Source organism: Cynocephalus volans, chromosome 8 (genome assembly GCF_027409185.1).
Source record: "Cynocephalus volans isolate mCynVol1 chromosome 8, mCynVol1.pri, whole genome shotgun sequence".
NCBI classification, from domain to species: domain Eukaryota; kingdom Metazoa; phylum Chordata; class Mammalia; order Dermoptera; family Cynocephalidae; genus Cynocephalus; species Cynocephalus volans.
Window position 1 is genome coordinate 27973246 of NC_084467.1, and position 19687 is coordinate 27992932.

General features: G+C 39.3%; 2 protein-coding genes across 3 annotated transcripts in view; both read right to left on the minus strand.

Annotated features, from left to right (window-relative positions):
* Nucleotides 1-2857: 2857 nt before the first annotated feature.
* On the minus strand, nucleotides 2858-5850 carry TMEM35B (transmembrane protein 35B). The gene is made up of 3 exons (XM_063107149.1): nucleotides 5734-5850; nucleotides 4281-4461; nucleotides 2858-3301 (listed from the first exon to the last, which is right to left on the minus strand). Exons 1-3 carry the CDS (start codon nucleotides 5839-5841, stop codon nucleotides 3126-3128), a joined length of 465 nt encoding a protein of 154 aa, XP_062963219.1. The 5' UTR covers nucleotides 5842-5850; the 3' UTR covers nucleotides 2858-3125.
* Nucleotides 5851-7298: 1448 nt separating this feature from the next.
* Nucleotides 7299-19687, minus strand: part of ZMYM6 (zinc finger MYM-type containing 6) — a 31120-nt gene continuing 18731 nt past the window's right edge. For both annotated transcript variants that reach the window (XM_063106127.1, XM_063106129.1), the window contains exons 12-16: nucleotides 18558-18705; nucleotides 17016-17156; nucleotides 16540-16577; nucleotides 10367-10520; nucleotides 7299-9130 (exon numbers count right to left, since the gene is read on the minus strand). In XM_063106127.1, the coding sequence (XP_062962197.1) occupies nucleotides 7299-9130; nucleotides 10367-10520; nucleotides 16540-16577; nucleotides 17016-17156; nucleotides 18558-18705 (2313 nt within the window). The remainder of the gene's footprint in view (nucleotides 9131-10366; nucleotides 10521-16539; nucleotides 16578-17015; nucleotides 17157-18557; nucleotides 18706-19687) is intronic.

Sequence of the window (19687 nt, forward strand, 5' to 3'; positions counted from 1 at the left end):
AGAGACACAGACGCTCCAAGCAAACAAAACAACACAAAACATCTGGGCGTATTCCTACCCTCTCCCTAAGGGGAGTAAGTGCACAAGCCAATGCCCTGTTACTATTTTTGACCCACAGACACACCCCTAGGGTGTCCCAAAACTCAGTTCCTCCAAAACCAAAATCTGGATTTCTGCCTTTCAGTCTCTCAGGCTCCAGTTCTTTCTGGGACCCTGAGTGAGTATATTTCCTTCTCCCCCGCTCTCAGTTCTGTCCACCACGAAGCCCCCAACAGCCCCAACCCTGAACCTCCCCCGGCCACACCACCAGATTGTTCCTCTTACTCTTGCTGTTCTGGCTTCTGGAGCTCTCTCTGGGGTCCTGGGGGCCTGGCTTTAAGGAACGCAGACAGGGCAGAATCCCCTCCCACCCACACATCCCAGACCCTCCCACTGACCTGATAATCCTAGGACATGACATTAAGAATGGGGCCAACACCTGGAGGGGCTGGGGCCCACCTGTGGCAGCTGTGAGCTGGGTTTGTGGGGGTGCAGCCAGGGCCCCAAGGGAAGGGAATCTCACTGCTGGGCAAGATGGCCTTCAGCAGAGGGAGATACATTACAGTACATATAGTATTAGGAAGGCCAGGCAGCTAAACGTCATTGTGCTGAGCTGACATAGATTTAGGATGTAGTTTGGGGAACACATCTCCTGAGGCCTGGCTTCTCCTTGGGCTGCTAAGGAGGCACTGCTGAGGCTCAAGATACTCCTTCTGCTTTCAATCCCAACTGCTCCTCCATACCAGTTGGCCAGCCCACTCCACCCAGCACCCTGCCTTTCCCCCACCTGCTGGGCCAGCCCAAGGGCCAAGCTTGGGTGGGCCTGGTAATCAGCCGACAGCCCAAACCTTGGTAAACAGGAGCCCACAATCTAATGCCAGCTGTGAGAGGTTTTACTGAAAACCTCTGGAGACAGAGACAGGCTGGCTGTGGCATCCTGGAAAGCGTGGAGAAATTATGAGACCAGAAACCTAGGGGGTTCCAGACTTTTCTCTCATGGGCTTCAAACTTTTCATGCAGCAGGGCAATTCTGGAGCGCAGGGCAGATTTAATCACATTGGACAGGTCTTCCCATCTACTCTCAATTTGAAGAGAGTAGGGGTGCCATGCTTGCTCATTTTTGGCTTTGTCAGCTAGTGCAGTGGAAAGTGTGGTTCTGGAATCAATCAGGCCTTAGTTCTAGCCTCAGATCTGACACATAAGCACTTAAGCTTTCCAAATCCATTTTCTCATCTGCAGAACAAGTCAATATTTAATAATAGCTAGTATTTACTGAACACTTACTATGTGCCAGGCCATGAAATATTTATTATTATTGTCCTTATTTTGCAAATAAGCTAGTAAGTGGCAGAAACCATTATCTACCCCCTCCTTCCTTGCTGACCAGCGTGGGTAAATCTTAACTAGTCTAAGTCCACTATGGGAATTCCATCCTCCAAGCCAGTGACTAGTCAAGGAATGGACATGTAACATAATTCTGGTCAGTGAGAAGTGAAGGAAAATCTAGGATCTTCTAAGAGAACTCTCCTTTCTCTTCTCACTTTTGGATGTTATGTGTAAATGCACTGCCTGGAGCTGCTGCAGCTATTTTGCAACTCTGAGAGCCACAGCCAATAAATTGAAAGCAGCAGAGCAGAAAGTTGAAAGAATGTTTGTCCTTGATGTCATCATTAAGCAGCCAAGTTAACCATTAATGTAACTGAAGTAATGTTATCTTTGGGCCTCTTATGGGAGAGAAAGTTTTCCTTATTGTTTTGACACTACCATGTATATTTATGTACTATCTGTCCTTCTTATAGGTAGATTGTATCACTGTGCTTTCAGACACAAAAAGAAAAGATCCAACCAAGAGTGTCAACCTGCCTGAGGTTCATGCTAATCAGTGACACAGCAGGAATTATTCTGAAGTGAATATGAAATGGAGTAATATAGACTTCTTTCACACCTGTGGGCTCCCAAAGGCTACTGTCCTTACCCTCAAAGCTATTTGTGGGCTGGTAGCTAGAATACTTGCATAAATGAATGGACACTTTTTCCTCACCATTTCCCTCATGGGAAGAACATCACTTCCCTAAAGGCTCCCACTGGACTAAGGTGAAGAAGGTTGGTGACATGAAAGTAGCTGTCCTAACATGTCCACTTTCCCTTGAGAACTGTCACACACACACCCTTCTGACCCCCAAGGACCTCTAGAATCTTTCCCAGGTTTTGGGCCCTTCTGTATCATTCAGCATTCCATGGAATTGTCTATCCCCCACCTCCAAATTGAGTGCCACACCTCACCACCAGAGGCTGGTGACTTCAGGTCCTGTAAAATGACTCAATGGCCATCTTTGTTAGCTCTGAAAATCTAGTGCAAGTGATAAAAAGGAATAGGAGAGAATCCCTCATGTGGCTCCAAAGGGCACAGGCAGAAGCAGATACTTAAACTGTGCCATATTCAATATGTAAAATTTAAATATGTATTGAAAACCTTAAAAGTGTGCATGCATTTGAACAAGCACCCTCCCTTCTAGGGAAAGAAAATCAGTGTGCAAAGGTGATTTACTGTGAGTTTTACAACAGTAAAAAAAAAATTGGGAACAACCCAAACGTTCCTCATGGGACTGAGTAAATACATTACAGTACATCCTTCCAATGGAATACTATGCAGCCATTAACATCAATGAGGTTAAATAGACATGGAATGGTTTTACAGCAAATTAGGTTTAAAAAATAGGTAATAAAGTAGGATATATGGTCTCATTTTCATTTTTAAAAAAATATGTATCTGTAAAAGCATAGAAAAAATTGAGAGATACAGTTGTACTAGGGCACAAAGTGGTATTTAGGTGGCATTAAAATTTGGGGAGATTTAAAATTTTTCTGCTTATTTTCTATTTTCATATGACATGATGAATGTTAGCATGTATAACACATACCCCTTAAAAAAGAGCAGTAAAGTTAAAGAGAGAAATCACTACCAGGTAGACAAGGTGTCTCTTTCAATACTGGATGACCCTGGACATATTGGTAACATGGTGGTAGACTGTGTTCTACCATGTTCCTGCTGTGACAGCTGTATGGCATGGACAGGCAGAGACTCTCTACTTCCAGGATTGCTTGAATGCACTTGGAGTCTTCTTCCTACTGGGTCTGACCACCTTCTTCGTTTGGGATAAAAGTTGGCCGACATCCAGCAGCAGCAGGAGCCCCAGGCAGACAATGGCCGGGATGCAGGTGCTCAGTGACTCTTTCAGAGACATCAAAGTTAAGATAGCCCCTGGAATGGAAAGTGAGGTCCCTGAGGCTCCCTGGGAGAACCCAGGAGATCCTGGCACTCAGTGCTCTCCAGCCTAGGCTGACCCATTCTAGCCCAAGCCATCCCATTAAAACCCCCCACAAACACACACATACCCCAAACCAGCTGCACTCATCTCTCTGGCCTCCCAGAGAAAACAGGACCAGGAATTAGAAGCCTCTTGAGCTAATGTAGCCCCTCTTAAAAAGAGAAACAGAAACAATCCAGACAAATAGGGCAGAGACTAAGGTGGGTAGATGGAGATTTTGGAGCAAATTCTCCCTGATCCTTCTTTCTTAATCCTACATCTACTGGAAGGAAGGAGGCCCAGGGGTTGGTGATGGAGGTATGGGAAAGATCTGAAAATGAGGGAAGCTCTAGAGATGGAAAGAAAGCCTTTGGGCAGGGTGGTAGTGGTGGCAGCAGTGTAACACAGGCCAGGGGATATAGAAGAGCCTGAAGATGTCCAGCCTTTGAGGCAGTAACTGTCTTTGCACATCAGTAGTTCCTGCAGGCAGAGCCGCTAGGAAGGAGCTCCTTTAGGGAGATCCTCTGCCTTTCTGTTGAGAGGGCCCCAGCTTACCTGCTGTCCACTCCCATCTTCCAGACATAGAAGTCAAGTGGCAACTGCTGCTCCATCCCTTCACCCAAGAAGTGGGTGTGTGGAGGAACGAGCAGAGGCTCTGAGGTTATGATATATTCTCACAATGGAATACTATGCAGCCATTAGAACTGATGAGGTAGAAGGTATACGCATATATGACATAGGATACTGTTATAGCATATTAAGTTTAAAAAGCACCTGTCCTAATCTAAAAACTATGCAAACTATAGGAGAGCAGGAAATGCTCCTGGGTCCCAGAGAAAAAGGAAGGGTGGCAACAGTAAAGGGGGATGGCCAGGTCTTTCCATCATCCTGCCCCAGAAGATCCCACTTCCCCAGGCCAGTTGGCCCCCTTACCCATCATGAGCAGGGTCAAGAGCAAGTTACTGATGTCTTGCAGCATCCGTGGGCCCACGACCAGCAGCAACCCAGCCAGCAGTTCCAGCCAGCCCACAGCTGTTTGGTAGCTCATGGGGTCTGGCTGGTAGCCGAACACCTTCAAAGGACATACCTCAGCAAACTGCACAAACAGGGCTTTCTAGGGGTAGCAGGGAATGCCTGTCAGCCACACTCAGCAAGGACACATTACCCAGACACTCCACCAGGGAATTCTATGCCTGTACCCTCAACTCCCCAGACAGACAAAGGAACTACTACTTTAGGTCAGCTCCAGGCCTGAGGTCAGCCTGGAGAGGAGAGAGCTGCCCTGTGGGGCCGAGGTTTGGAATCAGGAAACTAACTTGCTCTATGTTCCAAGAAGGGCTGGGTGGTGGCACAGAGACTGACTGATTTTCTCACCAGATCTCTCAACAGATTACACTCCACCCCAAAGGCCAGGAGGAAGAGGGTGGTGGGCTTGGGCCTTCCCATCTAGTGCCAAGTCCTGGGGAACATTCTTTCTTTGTGCCTGGCCTGGTTTCTCTTCAGGCTGCTATGCAGAGAATATCTGGGCAGAGGGTGGAAGGGCTCATTAGAGTCCACCTTCAATCTCCTATGCTGGGTCCTGGATCCCACTGAGGCAGATGGGGATGGGGTGTGTGGAGAGGGTTCACAGTGACTGATCTTACTGAGTCAGACCCTCCCCTGGGCAAATGACAACTTCATCCTGACCCTCGGGGATACCTGTTCTTGCTCTCCCAACTCAGCTCTACCTTCCCTACTCAGCGCTACAAGAAAGAAGCTCCAAGCTGACAGGCTCTGGGGAAATACTTCCTCAAACAAACCACCACATAAGCCACGGGGAGAGAGAGGCCCAAAGGGGTCTCCAAGCCTGGCTTCCTTGAGCGGCTGGGTGGGATTGGGGGACAGAACATGAAAACCTTCCCATCAGTCTGGAACACGACAAGAGCTGACAGGCGACTTCTAGGCTCCCCCTCAGGCTTCTTGGAAAGGACTGTGTGGGTTGAATCAGGACAGTGTCTAGTTTGGGCCCTGCTTCCTGACTAGCTGTGTAAACCTTTATCAGATACACTTCATCTTCGGGGCGGGTTTCCTATCCTGCAAAGCGGGACTACTAAACTCCTGCCTCGAGGGCCTCCCGAGAACTGAAGCAAACTGACAAAGGGCGGAGGGCGGGGGGCGGGCGGAGAGAGGGGTTCGGTCACTTTTCCACCCATCTTCCTCTCCGGGGTCCCCGGCCGTTCAAAAGTCGCCTGGGGCCACCAGTGCTCGGCCGGAAGGCGCTGCTCCGTCCCCTTCCGTCCAGCGGAGATCCAGAGAACTCGAGGAACTCCGCAGGGCCCGGGACGGGGGCGGGCGGCGCCAGGAGCCGGCGGCACGGCCCCCCGCCCGCCCACGCCGCGCCGCTCACCATCTGCTCCGACACCGGAGCCGAGATGTGCCCCGAGAGCTTGGCCGCCCCCGCGAGCGCGAAAAAGCCGCCCAGCAGGACGCGCAGGCCACCGAGCAGGAGCGCCATGGCCCGAGGGTGGCCCCCGCCGAGAACCCGCCCCCGCCGCGGGCGTGTCCCCTCCCTCCCGGGGCGCCGGAAGGCCCGCCCCGGCGCCGCCCCGCCCCGCGCTTCCCGGGGGACCGCCACCGTGTTTGGGCCTCGCACCCGCTGCGTTTGGATGGGGACCCTGAGGCACACTGGCTCTTGATTGAGCCAGCCCCAAGCAATGCGGAGTGAGGCAAACACGGGTGGGTATCTGGAGGTGGCTCGTGTTCTGCCTGGGTCACCCTAGCTGTGGAATCTGCGCTGTCGCCCAATCCCAGTGGGCCTCAGTGTCTGCATCTGTAAATGGGGATAACGCCCTACCACTTCTCTGGGGTTTGTAACAGGCAAACACAAAGAGCTCAGAAAATTATTTGTAAATTAGTAATTTATACAGTTATTAGTAATAAATCAACATCCAGTAATTATAAAATAAGTCGTTCTTTTCTGTCTTTGCCTGAAATATCTTTACCCTCTAATTTCCCTCAGCAGAAATTAAAATGTGAAAAGTGTTTGAAAATTCAGATGCTTACTTGCAGCCATGGAAAGAGAGGTTTTCATTGAACAACGCCCTACAGGCGCTCCTGGCCCATCTGCTCTTACCTGGAAATCTGTCTAGAGCTAGGATGGGCAAACTATGGGCCAAATTCAGCCAGCTGTCTGGTTTTTTTGTTTGTTTGTTTGTTTGTTTTCACTCTTCTCCCTCTCTCCAAGCCAATTATGTTTTTTTACATTTTTTAATGATAAAAAAAAATTAAGAAGCTTGTGTGACACGTGAAAACTATATGAAATTCATATTTCAGTGCTTATAAATAAGTTTTATTGAAACACAGCCTCTCTCATTTGTTTGTGTATTATCTATGTGACTGCTTTTGTGCTGCAACCAGAGTTGAATAGATATGACAGCATGGACTGCAAAGCCTAAAATATTTACTATCTGGCCCATTATGAAGTTTGCCAAGCCCTGGTCTAGTGGGCCAGAGGGGCCCCAAACAGGGGTCTCAAACTCCTCTCATGCTTCCATTTTCTGTTAGCCGGGTTACTTAGATCTTTGTTTTCCACCTACCCACAACCTGCTGGAGTAGGTGGCTGGCTGGCTGGTTGAAGACTGAAATGTCCCATGTGCTTCTAAAGGCCAGACTGTTTCAATATCCAAGTTGTTTACATTATAAACTAGGCCTTTCATTACCTGCAATCTTTGTCACTAATCCAAATTTATCAATTGATAAAACAGCTAAATTCTCTACCTCGGATTACTAGAATTATACATAATTATGTATAAATGCATGATTATTAAATTCCTCAACAAAAAGAGAAAAATTATTAAAACACTTATTTAATCACTGAAAACACAAATCCACATTAGGAAATTATAGTTTAGGATACTTATACAAAATCTGACACAAAATTATAGACTTTGATGATAAACAATATGCATGTTGCTATTCTTTCTCCTTTACTAATTTTTCTATCCGTGGAATTAAAGATGTGACTGCAAGTCTTAGGGCAGGGCCAGAAACCAACAGATTTCTTTGTTTTGACTCGGTCAAAGCTGAAAAGGTAGCATCACATAAGTAAATACTTGAAAAAGGTAATAAAAATTTCATTGCTTTTTCATGGAGTTCTGGGTAACTTGTCTTTGCATTTATCCAAAACTGAGTTACAGACACTGATTTAAATACTGACTGTAATCCCAAATCTGAAGATAACTGTATTAATTTTTCTTCTTCGAAGTCGGTCAGATTATTATTTTGGTGATTCATAAAAGGATGAATTATCCACAAATTTCCTGAACGCAAGTCTTCTTCTGGTGGATAACAGTCATCAAACATTTGAGAAAGTCCTTCCAGGTGCTCAAAAATAATGCTTGTGATGCTTCTCATATTTAAGTCTGATGAATTTGAGAATTCAGAAAATGAAGGGAACACGTCATAATCATTCTCTTGTGTGCGCTTCAACCACATTTTTAACTTTTTCTTAAATACATCAACTTTATTATACAAAGTGAAGAAAGTAGTCATCGTTCCTTGAAGACTTAAATTTAATTCATTTATAAGTGAAAATATATCTGATAAATAGGCCAGCTTTGCAACCCATTCCTCATCATGAAAATACTTGGCCAAATCTGAATCCTTTTGATTTAAAAATATTTCAATTTCATGTCGTAATTCAAATAATCTTGTTAAAGTTCTCCCTCTTGATATCCAACGTACTTCAGCATGAAGTGGTAAATTCACATGCTCAGACCCCATCTCTTCACACAAAATTGTTAACATACGTGAATTCAACGCATTACTCTTTATAAAACTTAAAATTTGTGCTGATTGCAAAAGAATTTTATGTAGGCATGGAGACAAGTTTTCTGCTGCTAAATGTTCACGGTGAATAAAACAATGTGTAAATGCCATTGTATTCATGGCAACTTCTTGAATTTTTGCCCTCAAACCAGAACACCTGCCAGTCATACTTGCAGCCCCATCTGTACAGAGACCAACACAATGTTTCCAATTCAGAGATTTACTATCAATATATTTATTTATTAGTTCAAATATTTCCAAACCAGTAATTTGAGAAGGCATTTCAATGCAAAATAATAATTCTTCTTTTATATCACCACAATCATAATCAATGAAACGAATATAGCACAAAAGAAGGGTGACATTTGAGATTTCTGATGACTCATCTATCTGCAGGGCAAACCACTTTGACTCTCTGACCTTTTGAATCAGTTGATCTTCAATGTCTGCAGATAGTTCATCAATCCTGTGTCCAATTGTATTATTAGAAAGGGGAATGGTTTTCATTTTGTCTCCAGCACTTGAACCCAAAACTTCTGAACACATTTCTACTAAATATGGTTTAATTAATTCTTCAGCAATGGAGAATGGCTTTTTGCTGGCAGCAATTTGGAAAGCAATTAAATAAGAAGCTTTCACAAGTGACTTTTCAACTAGTAAACACTTTTTTAAAGAACTGTTTTGACAATCCATTTCAAGAGATTTTTGTTCAAAAAAATCTACTGGTTTGTTTTCTAATTCTGAATGTTTTGTCTTCAAATGATAAGAAAGATTTGCTGGCTTCATGTTTTCACTGGATAAGATCTCTCCACAAATGACACACTGTGGCCTTGGTGAACTTTCTTTTGATCCAGGACAGATAATAAAACCAACTTTTAAATATTCTATATCGTAAGTCTGAAAAAAACCCATTCTTTTTTTTTTTGCAGGTGGAGAATCAAGTTCTGCATCATTTTTCTCATTAAGCATAGGTGAATCTGAATGAAATATTTGAATCACTGTTATTTTCAAGAATAAGCAATGTTTTTTATGTTTTTCCCCACAAAGCACATCAAATTAAGAATAAATTATTTTACTTTCAAAGAGTTCAGGAAAAAAAGAGAAAACAAAGGTTGCAAAAAGTTAACATCTGGTGAAACTAGACAAAGGGTTCATTGATACTGGTGTTCACTGTATTGAATTTTCAATCCTTCTGATTTTGAAATTTCTCAAAATTAAAGTTGGGGAAATTCAGATATGAGTATAATGGGTAATTGGGTGGTTGGTTATGTTACATACATTGGAATCTATGTCTGTTAAAAATCTCAATGTATGTTTAAATTTCTACTGATGTGGAATGATGTTTCCAATGAAATGTGAAATAACAAAGTACTTTACAACAATATATTAGAAGACAATCCAATATTTATCTAGAAATTCAAAAAAATGTATAAGCACACACATACCCACACAGATACCCATAGATGTCCACAGATCCTTTACTACCCTCTACATGTGAGTGTGTACACAATATAGATTTAAGTACATGAAGAGTGTATCATTTTAACAATATAAAATAATCAAATTTCCTGAGGGAAGGAAAACAAGATTCTCCTTGACTTCTACCAAAAGAAAGGCACCCTAAATAAAACTCTTGATTACTTATTGATAGACCAGGTAAGATTATTTTAAAAATAAAAAATAAAAAAGTGTTTTGAGCAAAGTAATTGAAAACACAAGGGTAGTGAAATTAAAAGTAGTTAACATGGATTGGGGCAATACTTTACAACTTTTTCAAGTATAAGTCCAAACAATTTTCCTGATTGCCAACGCCTCAGACATATTAGTTGTACTTTTAGTAACTGACAATTGAATTCACAGTGTGAAAAAAAACAATTAAGGTTCAATCAGTAATGCTTTTAACTAAATCTGTCTCTTAGTAATTATAATAGCTTGTCTATAACATTTAAAATACAGCAGTGCACACATAAAGGAGATGCTTGTCTTTACACATAACGCTTTGTGTACATATGGATTCGATTTAGTAGTTATTAGGGTTAATGACAATAATTATAAAAGAAATAGGTTTTCAAAGTATGTGATCCAAGAATTAATAAATGTTTTTATGTTATCAATTATTTTCTTTTCCTTTCTTTAAAAAAAAAAAAAAAACTAAAACAAAGAAACAAACCAGATAACAAACTCTGTACACAGGAAAGCACAAGGACACATACCTGTCTGACATTCCTTGTGTTGTGTATGTGGTTTGCAAGAGGTGGCCTTGGTCTGAGTGACGGGCTTGCACAATACGGCTTTGTTCTTTAAAAGCCTGGAAGGCTGGGAAGATTGGGAAGACAGAAGTTTCATGGCATCTGCCTGCGTACTTTCCTAGTTAAGAACAAATTAAAAAACCAATGAGATTTTTTCTTAATACCCACTTACTGACTATAATTGCTATCTACTGAAAGGTGGTATATATCAAGAGAAACATACTTCCCCTGAAAGAATATTTGCAATAAAGAAGTCACTTCGGAAAATATACACTAAACCCTAATTCTTCTATTCATTATCAGTTTCATTCATTGGTTTTTAAAAAAAATTCTGCCTATAGTACGTTTAATCAAAACAATGAAAACAATCCTTGCTGATCAGGACAACTGGTTACTCAGAAAATTAGATCCAACTTCAGACCATATGCAAAAATATATTCTGTATCAATTAAATACCTAAAAAAAAAAAAAAAACTTTAAAATCACTGGAGAACCTTCAAATAACCAGAACACAGAGAAAGCATCCTTAAATGAAACACAAAAAGTAAAACCAAAGTAAAAAAAATTAATATATTTACCTTGAAATTTAAAACTTTGTAAACAAAGGCTTTATAAAACAAACTTAAAGGATAAACAGAGTGGGAGAACGTATTTAAAGCATGCTTATTCATTCAGTAAGTATTTACTGAATGTTTACTTCAAGCCAGGCACACTTCTAAAAACCCTGGAAATCAGCAGAAAACAAGACAAAATCTGCATTTATGGGCCTTACATTCTAGAGGGAGACACAGAAAATAAACAAGTAAAACAAACATTAATGTATATTTCCAGGTAGTCATACGTGCTATGAAGAAAAATAAAGCAGGATAAGAAAATGGAGAGTAATGGTATGGGGGAAGGGTAATTTTGGAGTAAACATCTGAGCAGAGGGCTCTTCTGAATTATTCATAAGAGTAAGCTATGCAAAGATCTAAGGTCGGAGGAGTTCAGGCAGAGGGAATATAGGTGCAAAAACCCTGAAGTGGGAAAAAGCTTGGCATGCTTTAGGAACATCAATAAGCGCAAGGCTGAAACAGAGTAAGCAGGGGGAGAATAATAAGTTTGGAGAGGTAGGTAGAAGCCAAACTGTGTAGGATCTGGAAGGTCTTAGCAAAAAACGACAACAAGGGCCAGCCCCCTGGCTCACTCGGGAGAGTGCGGCGCTGTGAGTGCCAAGGCCGCGGGTTCAGATCCTATATAGGGATGGCCGGTGGCCCGTGTGCTCACTGGCTGAGCGTGGTGCAGACCATACTGTGCTGAGGGTTGTGATCCCTTTACCAGTCAGAAAAAAAAAAAAAAAGACAACAAAATCCAGACTGTATTTTAAAGGTGGTGGGAAGCCACTGGAGGTTATATTTAAATTTACTTTTAAAATAAGTAATAGATGCACTCAGTACAAAATTCAAAAGGTATAAAAGTGTATACATGAATGACTGCCACCTATCCCGACTCAACATTAACACAATCACTGTTCCCAGTTTCTTATGTATCGTTCTAGAGATGGTCTATGTAATTAAATAAGGTGCTTCTGACTACAAGTGGTAGCATGTTATTAGCAAGATTCAGCACCCTGCTCTTGTCACTTAGCAAGTTTTCTTGGAGATATATTTATATAACTTGGTATAAAGCTTCCTATTAACAGCTTGCATAGTATTCCCTTATTGAATGTACCACAATTAATTTGAAAAGTCCCTGCTGATGAACATTTAGGATGTTATAAAAATTTTGCTATTATAAAGAATGCTACAATGAATATCCTTATACAGAAATTAGTTATACATGTGCTAGTATATCTAAAGAATACAGTCTTAGAAGTGTTGGTGGGTCACAAAGTATATGAGATTAATTCTCATGGTACTGCCAAATTGCTCCATAGAAATTACATCAAATTATGTGACCATTAGCAAAATATGTGAGCCTGTTTTCCAACATCCTAGTCAACAGAGTATTATCAAACTTTTTGCTATTTATCAATAAGTGAAAAATTATCTTACTGTAGTGTGGTTAGGTATTTTTCATTTGTAAGCATTATTTATATTTCCTCTTCTGTGAACTGTCTATTCATATCCTTTCTCCTGTTTTGCTTTACCTTAAAAAAAATTATGCATATTTTCTGAATGGGTAATATGACATAAAATTCAAATAGTAAACAATGACAAAAATAAATTTTCCCTGTTAAGATTCTCCCCCAATCATTCAGTTCTCCTCAGAGACAACCACTATTACCCATGTATTGGTTGCCTTCATGGATATTCTATACATATGTACAAGTGTGCATGCGTGTGTGTGTGTGTGTGTGTGTGTGTGTGTGTGTGTGTGTAAGCACGAATGGCAGTATGCTATACACAATTTTGTGTCTTTTTTTTTACTTATATCAGACTACTATCTGTACACATTGAGCTGCCACATTCTTTTTAACAACTGCATAGTATTCCATTGTATGAATATACCATACTTAATTTATCTACAGCCCCAACATGCCACTGTGTATGCCTGGGCAGGGCTCTCCACTAGCTACACCATATAAATAGCTGTGGTTTGGGACAAGGGTGCATTTCAGACTCTGGCCATGTAAGACTATTTTTCCCTAATTCACAGAATAACTCAAAGTGAATGCACCTTGGCCCTAACCACTAATGTAACAATTAGGTTGTTTTCAAACTTCTGCTACTACAAACAATGCTGCAATAAATATCTTTGTAGTATATAAGTCATTTCATAAATGTGCAAAATGTACCTGAAGGATAAATTACTAAAAATGGAGTTCTTGGGCAAACGATATTTACATTTGAAATTTTAACAGGTTCTCCTAAATTGCCCTCTGTAGCAGATTTACCAACTTACACACTTCTACTGGCAATAAGAATGCCTTAATGTTTTCCATTATTTTATCCTTGCCAATCTGATTAAATTGTAGTTCTAACCAGCATTTATCTAATTTTGAAGTTGAGTATCTTTGTATATATTTAAGAACTATTTTTATGTCCAGGTCTGTAACAATGGGGCTGGTAAGTAGGGAACACGGGAGAGGAAGTCTGGAGGGAATAAAAGGGTTCTGTTGTAGACTTATAACTTCAGATGGCTAATAACCATCTAAGTGTAAATGTCAAGTAGTAGTTAGATACACGAATCTGGAGCTCAAAGGTCAAGGCAAGAGAAATAAATCTGGGAATCAGCCACCATCTAGGTGGCTTTAAAACCACAGGACTGGGACCGGCCCATGGCTCACTTGGGAGAGTGTGGTGTGGATAACACCAAGGCCACAGGTTCGAATCCCTACATAGGGATGGCCAGTTAGCTCACCTGGGAGAGCATGGGGCTGACAACACCAAGTCAAGGGTTAAGATCCCCTTACTGGTCCTCTTAAAAAAAAAAAAAAAAAAAAAAAAAAAAAAAAACCACAGGACTGTATGAGTCCCCTAGGAAGTAATGTAGACTGAGAAAAGGGGCAAGTAGGATGTCCTGGAAGTTGAATGAAGAAGGTATACAAGCAGGAAGGGGAGATCAGCTGTGTCAAATGTTACTGAATGGTTGAGTAGATTGAAAACTGACCACTGGATTTGGCAAAATAAAGACTGATGGCAACCTTGACACAAGCAGTTTCAGTGGAGTGATGTAGACAAAGCCTCACTAGAGGAGCTAGGGAAAGAAAACAGATAAGAAAGTGAAGGCAGCAAATAGAGGCCATCCTTAGAGGAGTTTTTCTATGAGGAGAGCAGAGAAATAGGACAGTTGCTGGAGGGCCATGGTGTTTAAAGAAGGATTGTTTTCAGATAAGACATACAACTGCAGATTTTTGTGTGGATGAAAATGACAAGTAGACAAGGGAGAAATCCAGAATATATAGACCTCCTTGAACTCAATGAAAAAAGACAATTCAACACAAAACTGGTGAAAGATAAAAAGCAGGAAATTCAAAGAAAATTCAAATAAACAAAAACACAGAAATATAAGCAAACCTACTAGTAGTCACTGTCATACAAAATAATACAACAAAAAGACATCACTAAACAGATTGGCAAAAAATGTTTAACTGTGACAACATTAAATGTTGGTGAGGCTGTGGGAAATGGGCACAATCATAAACTGTTGGTAGGAGTAAGAAATGGAACAGTCATTCTGCAGGGCAATTTTAAAACTAAAAATGCAAGTACTTTTTTACCCAACAATTTTTCCCTTCCATTTCTTCACTAGAGAAACACCTGAACATGTGCATAAGGAGACATACACAAGGATATTCATTGTAGCAGAAATATTTAATAATGAAAAACTAGAAACAACCTAACATTCGTCAATAGGGCAATGGATAAAAAAATGTGGTATGTGCAGACAATACAATACTATACAGGAGTCAATAGAAATGTACCAACCTATTAAGCATCAATATAGATATTTGTCAAAACAATATTAAATATTTTCCATGGATCTGTATATACAAAAGATTACAAAATGTCTGAAAGGACACAGACCAAACTCATAATAGTAGTTGTTTCTGGAGATGTGAAAATGGAACTGGTAGTCATAATTAGCTTTTTAAAAAAGGAAAAGGAAAGACAAAAAAGGTAGAGGGAAAATAACTGACAGTAAATAAGCCAAATCTAACAATGGTTAATTCTGAGTGGTAGCAATACAGCAGAGCAGGAGTTGGTAAACTATAGTCTGTGGGCCAAGTCCAGTCCACCACCTGTTTCTGTGAATAAAGTTTTATTGGAACACAGGCACACTCACTCTTTTATGTATTTTTATGGCTGCTTCTGCACCACAGTGGCAGAGGTGGCAGAGTCTCTAGTTGCAAAAGAGACCATATGGCCTACAAAGTCTAAAATATTTACTATCTAGACCTTTATAGAAAAAGTTTGCTGATTTTTCCAGTAGATTTTCTTCTTCATACTTTATTTTTCGCCTTTCCCCCAAATTTGAGACCACTTAAATAACTTAAGGGAGATTCACACTGAAGTCCTCAGAAAAACAAAGAAAAGATTCTAAAACTGTCAGGGTTTTTTTATATATAACATGATCACTACATTATTTTTCTAGACTAATTTTTCTAGACTAAACTGAAAACATCAATCAGAGCTATTCTGTAATACAGTCTAAATGACTGGTGAATTATGGAAATACTCCAAATGGAGAAAACATATATAGGGCAGTCACATTAAATATGAGGTATATGTTCCTGAAAAAACCTGAATAATTTGAAACTAGCATAAGTTAAGACTAACTGTCTTATACATATAATGTAGAGGAGGGATGCATTCTCAGAGTACATGAATCTATAACCAACATAGAATGTTTTCATAAATACATGTTAATAATGCTTATTAATATATAACATAATACATTAAATTAGTATATTAATTTTACAATTGTGTGTTTAATAATGTAATAATTAATTTTACAACACAGTGATTTATTAATCATGTAATTTTAAAATATAATTTAATGCACAATACATAATATACAAATAAATACAAAATTAGCTTGATGACATTACATTAACTAATACGGTATACTGCCTGAAAATAATTATAAATAGAAATTATTATTATCATCATCCAACAACACAGATAATGGGAGGGTTAAAAGATACTAAATTAGGATAAGCTATCTCTCCACATTCTGGTGAAGGCTGGTCTGCTTCGCTGGAAGACTTTTTTTACTAAAGAATCAATCTGAATATTTAAAATTTGAGACATAAAGTAAGAGTTTAAATATATTTTCACTTTGTACTGTTTTCAGCCTCATATAATTCAAAGTTGCATAAAACAACATTACACTATACATTCAAAAGACTCTCTAGTCTGAAAGGAAAATACTTGAATGTAGTAAAAGAGAAAATTAAGCAACCAGATGGCATTAACAAGTATTTAAATAAGTTAAGGAACATGAACACAAATAATAAGATAAATCAATCTTACTAATGATCTAGGGTCAAACTGTAAGATTCAAAACAAAAGTTAGTGCACAATATATTACTCCACTTTTTTTTAAGACTAAGTTGCAAATAGAAAAGTACTCAGGTGTATATTAGAAAGCTACATCCAAAATGAAAACAAACAAGTGACATTATCAAGAAAAATATTAGCAATAAAACTTACATCTTCAATGATCTTTGCTGCCTCTTTAGTAACTGCACCTGTTGTAAATAAAAACATACATTATTATCCCCAGAATACACAGAAGTAAATATTGAAACCAAGAAGTTACTTTCCTCTCACTAAAGTGGGCTACAGTCTAGACCAGAATTTCTCAAAAAAATGTTCCAAGGAAACTCTGCATCAATATCTGCTTAGCAAAGGTAAGGATTCCCAGGCCCCACCTCCATCCTACTGGATTAGAATCTCTGGTGGTAAAGGAGCAGGTATAATAAAATCATTTGGGTTCTTAAAAAAATAAACTACACATACCACTTCTTTTTCCATCCACGCCACCCTGCTTGCTACCCACTTCCCTCAGAGAAATAGGGGCATGCTTCCTTACATAATGTAATGAAAGATATTACTAATAAGAACTACTTAGGCTAGACAGCACTCACCTCTACAGTCTAGCCAAATGCCTTTATATCAATTCATACCTTTTAAAACACTATTAGTATTCCTTGTGGGCTGGGCAGCAGGTATTTTTGCCAGTGACACCACACTGGTTATAACTGGTGTCGTATCTGTCCTTGTAGAAGGAAGCTCCTTCAAAGCAGTTTGCACCTTAGAAATATTTACTGATTAAAATAAACAAATAGGTAAGAACTGGTGTAAACAAAAGGGTCACACACACACAAAAAAACGTATTTAACAACTAGGTTTTCATGGAGCAATGCAGGCCTGACTGGTTAGCTCGCTTGGTTAGAGCACAGTGTTATAACACTAAGGTCAAGGGTTCAGATTCCCAGACCAGCCAGCCGCCAAAAAAAATTAAGGAGCAATGCAAATATCTAATTCTGCATAGTGTCAGGTTAGGTGATTCTAGTCAGATTCATTAGTGCTTAAAGAGAGCCTGATTCTATAAAATTATAAACCCCAAATGACATTTAACAGGTAAAAACACAGGTATTCACGTCAGGATTAACTGGGCTGTTCTATTACTGAATATTGAAACTCTTATACCTAAGTTTGCTTCAAATAAAAGCTGAATATGACAATTTTAAAAATAAGTTGATGAGGAAGCTATCCAATAACACTGGTTTTCTTAACCCACATTATAAAATGAATATTCTACCACTATCCTGACTAGTCCCAAGGAGTGGATGGCTAACACAGAAGATTAGCACAAGGCATACATAATCAAGGTGATGATTAATAAGACTGCAGAGATATGCAAGGGCCAGACTATAAGAAGCCAAAGCATGTGGATTCTGTCAATTAGGCAGCACTCCAGGCTTTGATAAGAGAACATAATATAAAGTGTTTTTAATCTAACACTCAAAAAGTGCTACTTAGGGGAGCTACTTTAAGAACATGCCACATATCTATCTATTCACCTGGATATTTTGACCACATGAGCCATCCTACTTATTTTATTCTTAGCCAGGAAAAACTTTATTACCCATGAAGAACTGGTCTACTTTATTTTTTCTGACGTAATTAATGTGTTGTTCTACTTCCTTGGCTATAAGCAAGCTCTGGGTCAAATCTTATGCCAGTCACAGCAACTATGTTAACATACCTGTATCTTTTCTCTTTGTTTGCCCTGATTTTCTATTTTTATTTCTAGTTTATTAACTAAATAGTATATATGCCTTAGTGTCACGTATTTATGTACAGATAATTTCAATCAAAAGCAATAAATTCCCTACAAAAATTAGTACTTACACATTTATTGATTTCTTGGTGTCTTTGAATAGTAGAGCAAAAAGCATTAGAATTAATTTTCCCTCAGGGGCAATCTTTGAGGATTCTTAAAGAAAAATTTAAGGAAATTCAGGCTATTTGAATCCAGTGAAATTTTGTTTTTATTATATTATTTACAACTAACTGTGTGTGCTGATAGTACAAGGAGTCTTCAAAAAGTTCATGGAAAGATTTATGTTATCTTTTAATTTTATTTTTCCACAAACTTTTTGAAGAACGCTCGTGTATTCTAGCATTGACATAAAGATCCCATCATCCAAGTTTAATTTTACCTTTGTTTTGTGAATGAGGTTCATTCTTAATTTGCTGATGACAAAACTCCAAGACACAAAACAGGTTACAGAAATGTTTGACGTTGCCTCGCCACTTTATGGACTCACTTAGCTTACCCTGTCGTTTACAACCATCACACTTGGCCATCTGAGAAAGAAATGTAAGAAAAGATAGGCTTAAAACTATAAAATAATGAAAAGATAACACCCATCATAAAACCAGAGGCAATATGAAACAGGATATATGAGTCAGTTGGGACTATAAAATGTAAGGTTCCTATTTTAAAATATTGCGGTTAAATATATATATTTAACCATTTGTTTCATATAGATGCGCTACATCAAGAGAATATAAGAGTTGCTCTTCTGTTTTCAAAATTACTGATGAAGGAATCTAAAGACAGGTTCTATTTTTAAAAGATTTTTAAAAGGTGAAGAAACAGCATACTGCAATATTAAGAATATAGGCTTTGTAGTCATAAAGACCTTAGATTCATTCAACAAATATCTAATTAGACATCCTTTGTCTTAAGCTCTGTGATTGGCTCTAATCACATAATGATAAAAAAGATAACACCCCCCCCAAAAAAATTACATTTGGGGTGAGGTAGACAAGCAAACAGTGACTCCACTAGAGGGTTACAGGTGCTGTCTAGCTGTCACCTACCAGCTTCCTGCAGGACACGTTACTTAACCTCCCTGGACCTCACTCCTTTTTCTTATTTATAAACTGGTAGTAATAATACACCTACTTCTTGGGACTACGGTGAGTATTAAATGAAATAACACAGAGCACCAAACATGTTATTAGTGGTTCAATTAACTACAGCTATCACTGTTATATTAGCCTTTCAGAAAGGTAATCTTTTTTAAAAAGAGATGGGTCAGGTTATCAGTCACTGTCATTTGACCTATGAAGTGAGAACAAGGTCTGATTTCAAATTCCTCAGAATAATCTGAATGAGAGAGCTACTTAAGGCAACATTATGTAAAATTCTAACCTGAAAGAACTCAAAGTTACAAATAAGGTCAATGTGCCTTATAAGAAAGCAAAAATAAAAGGAACATATCTTCAATCAACAACAAAGTCTCCAGAAATCCTATACACTTTACCCCAAAGATTTCATGTT

Coding starts and splice junctions, on each gene's coding strand:
- TMEM35B (XM_063107149.1), bottom strand. CDS start 5,841: ATGGCGCTCCTGCTCGGTGGCCTGCGCGTCCTGCTGGGCGGCTTTTTC. Junction 4,462..5,733: donor CTCCGGTGTCGGAGCAGATG/GTGAGCGGCGCG, acceptor TGCTACCCCTAG/AAAGCCCTGTTTGTGCAGTT. Junction 3,302..4,280: donor CTTGACCCTGCTCATGATGG/GTAAGGGGGCCA, acceptor TTTCCATTCCAG/GGGCTATCTTAACTTTGATG.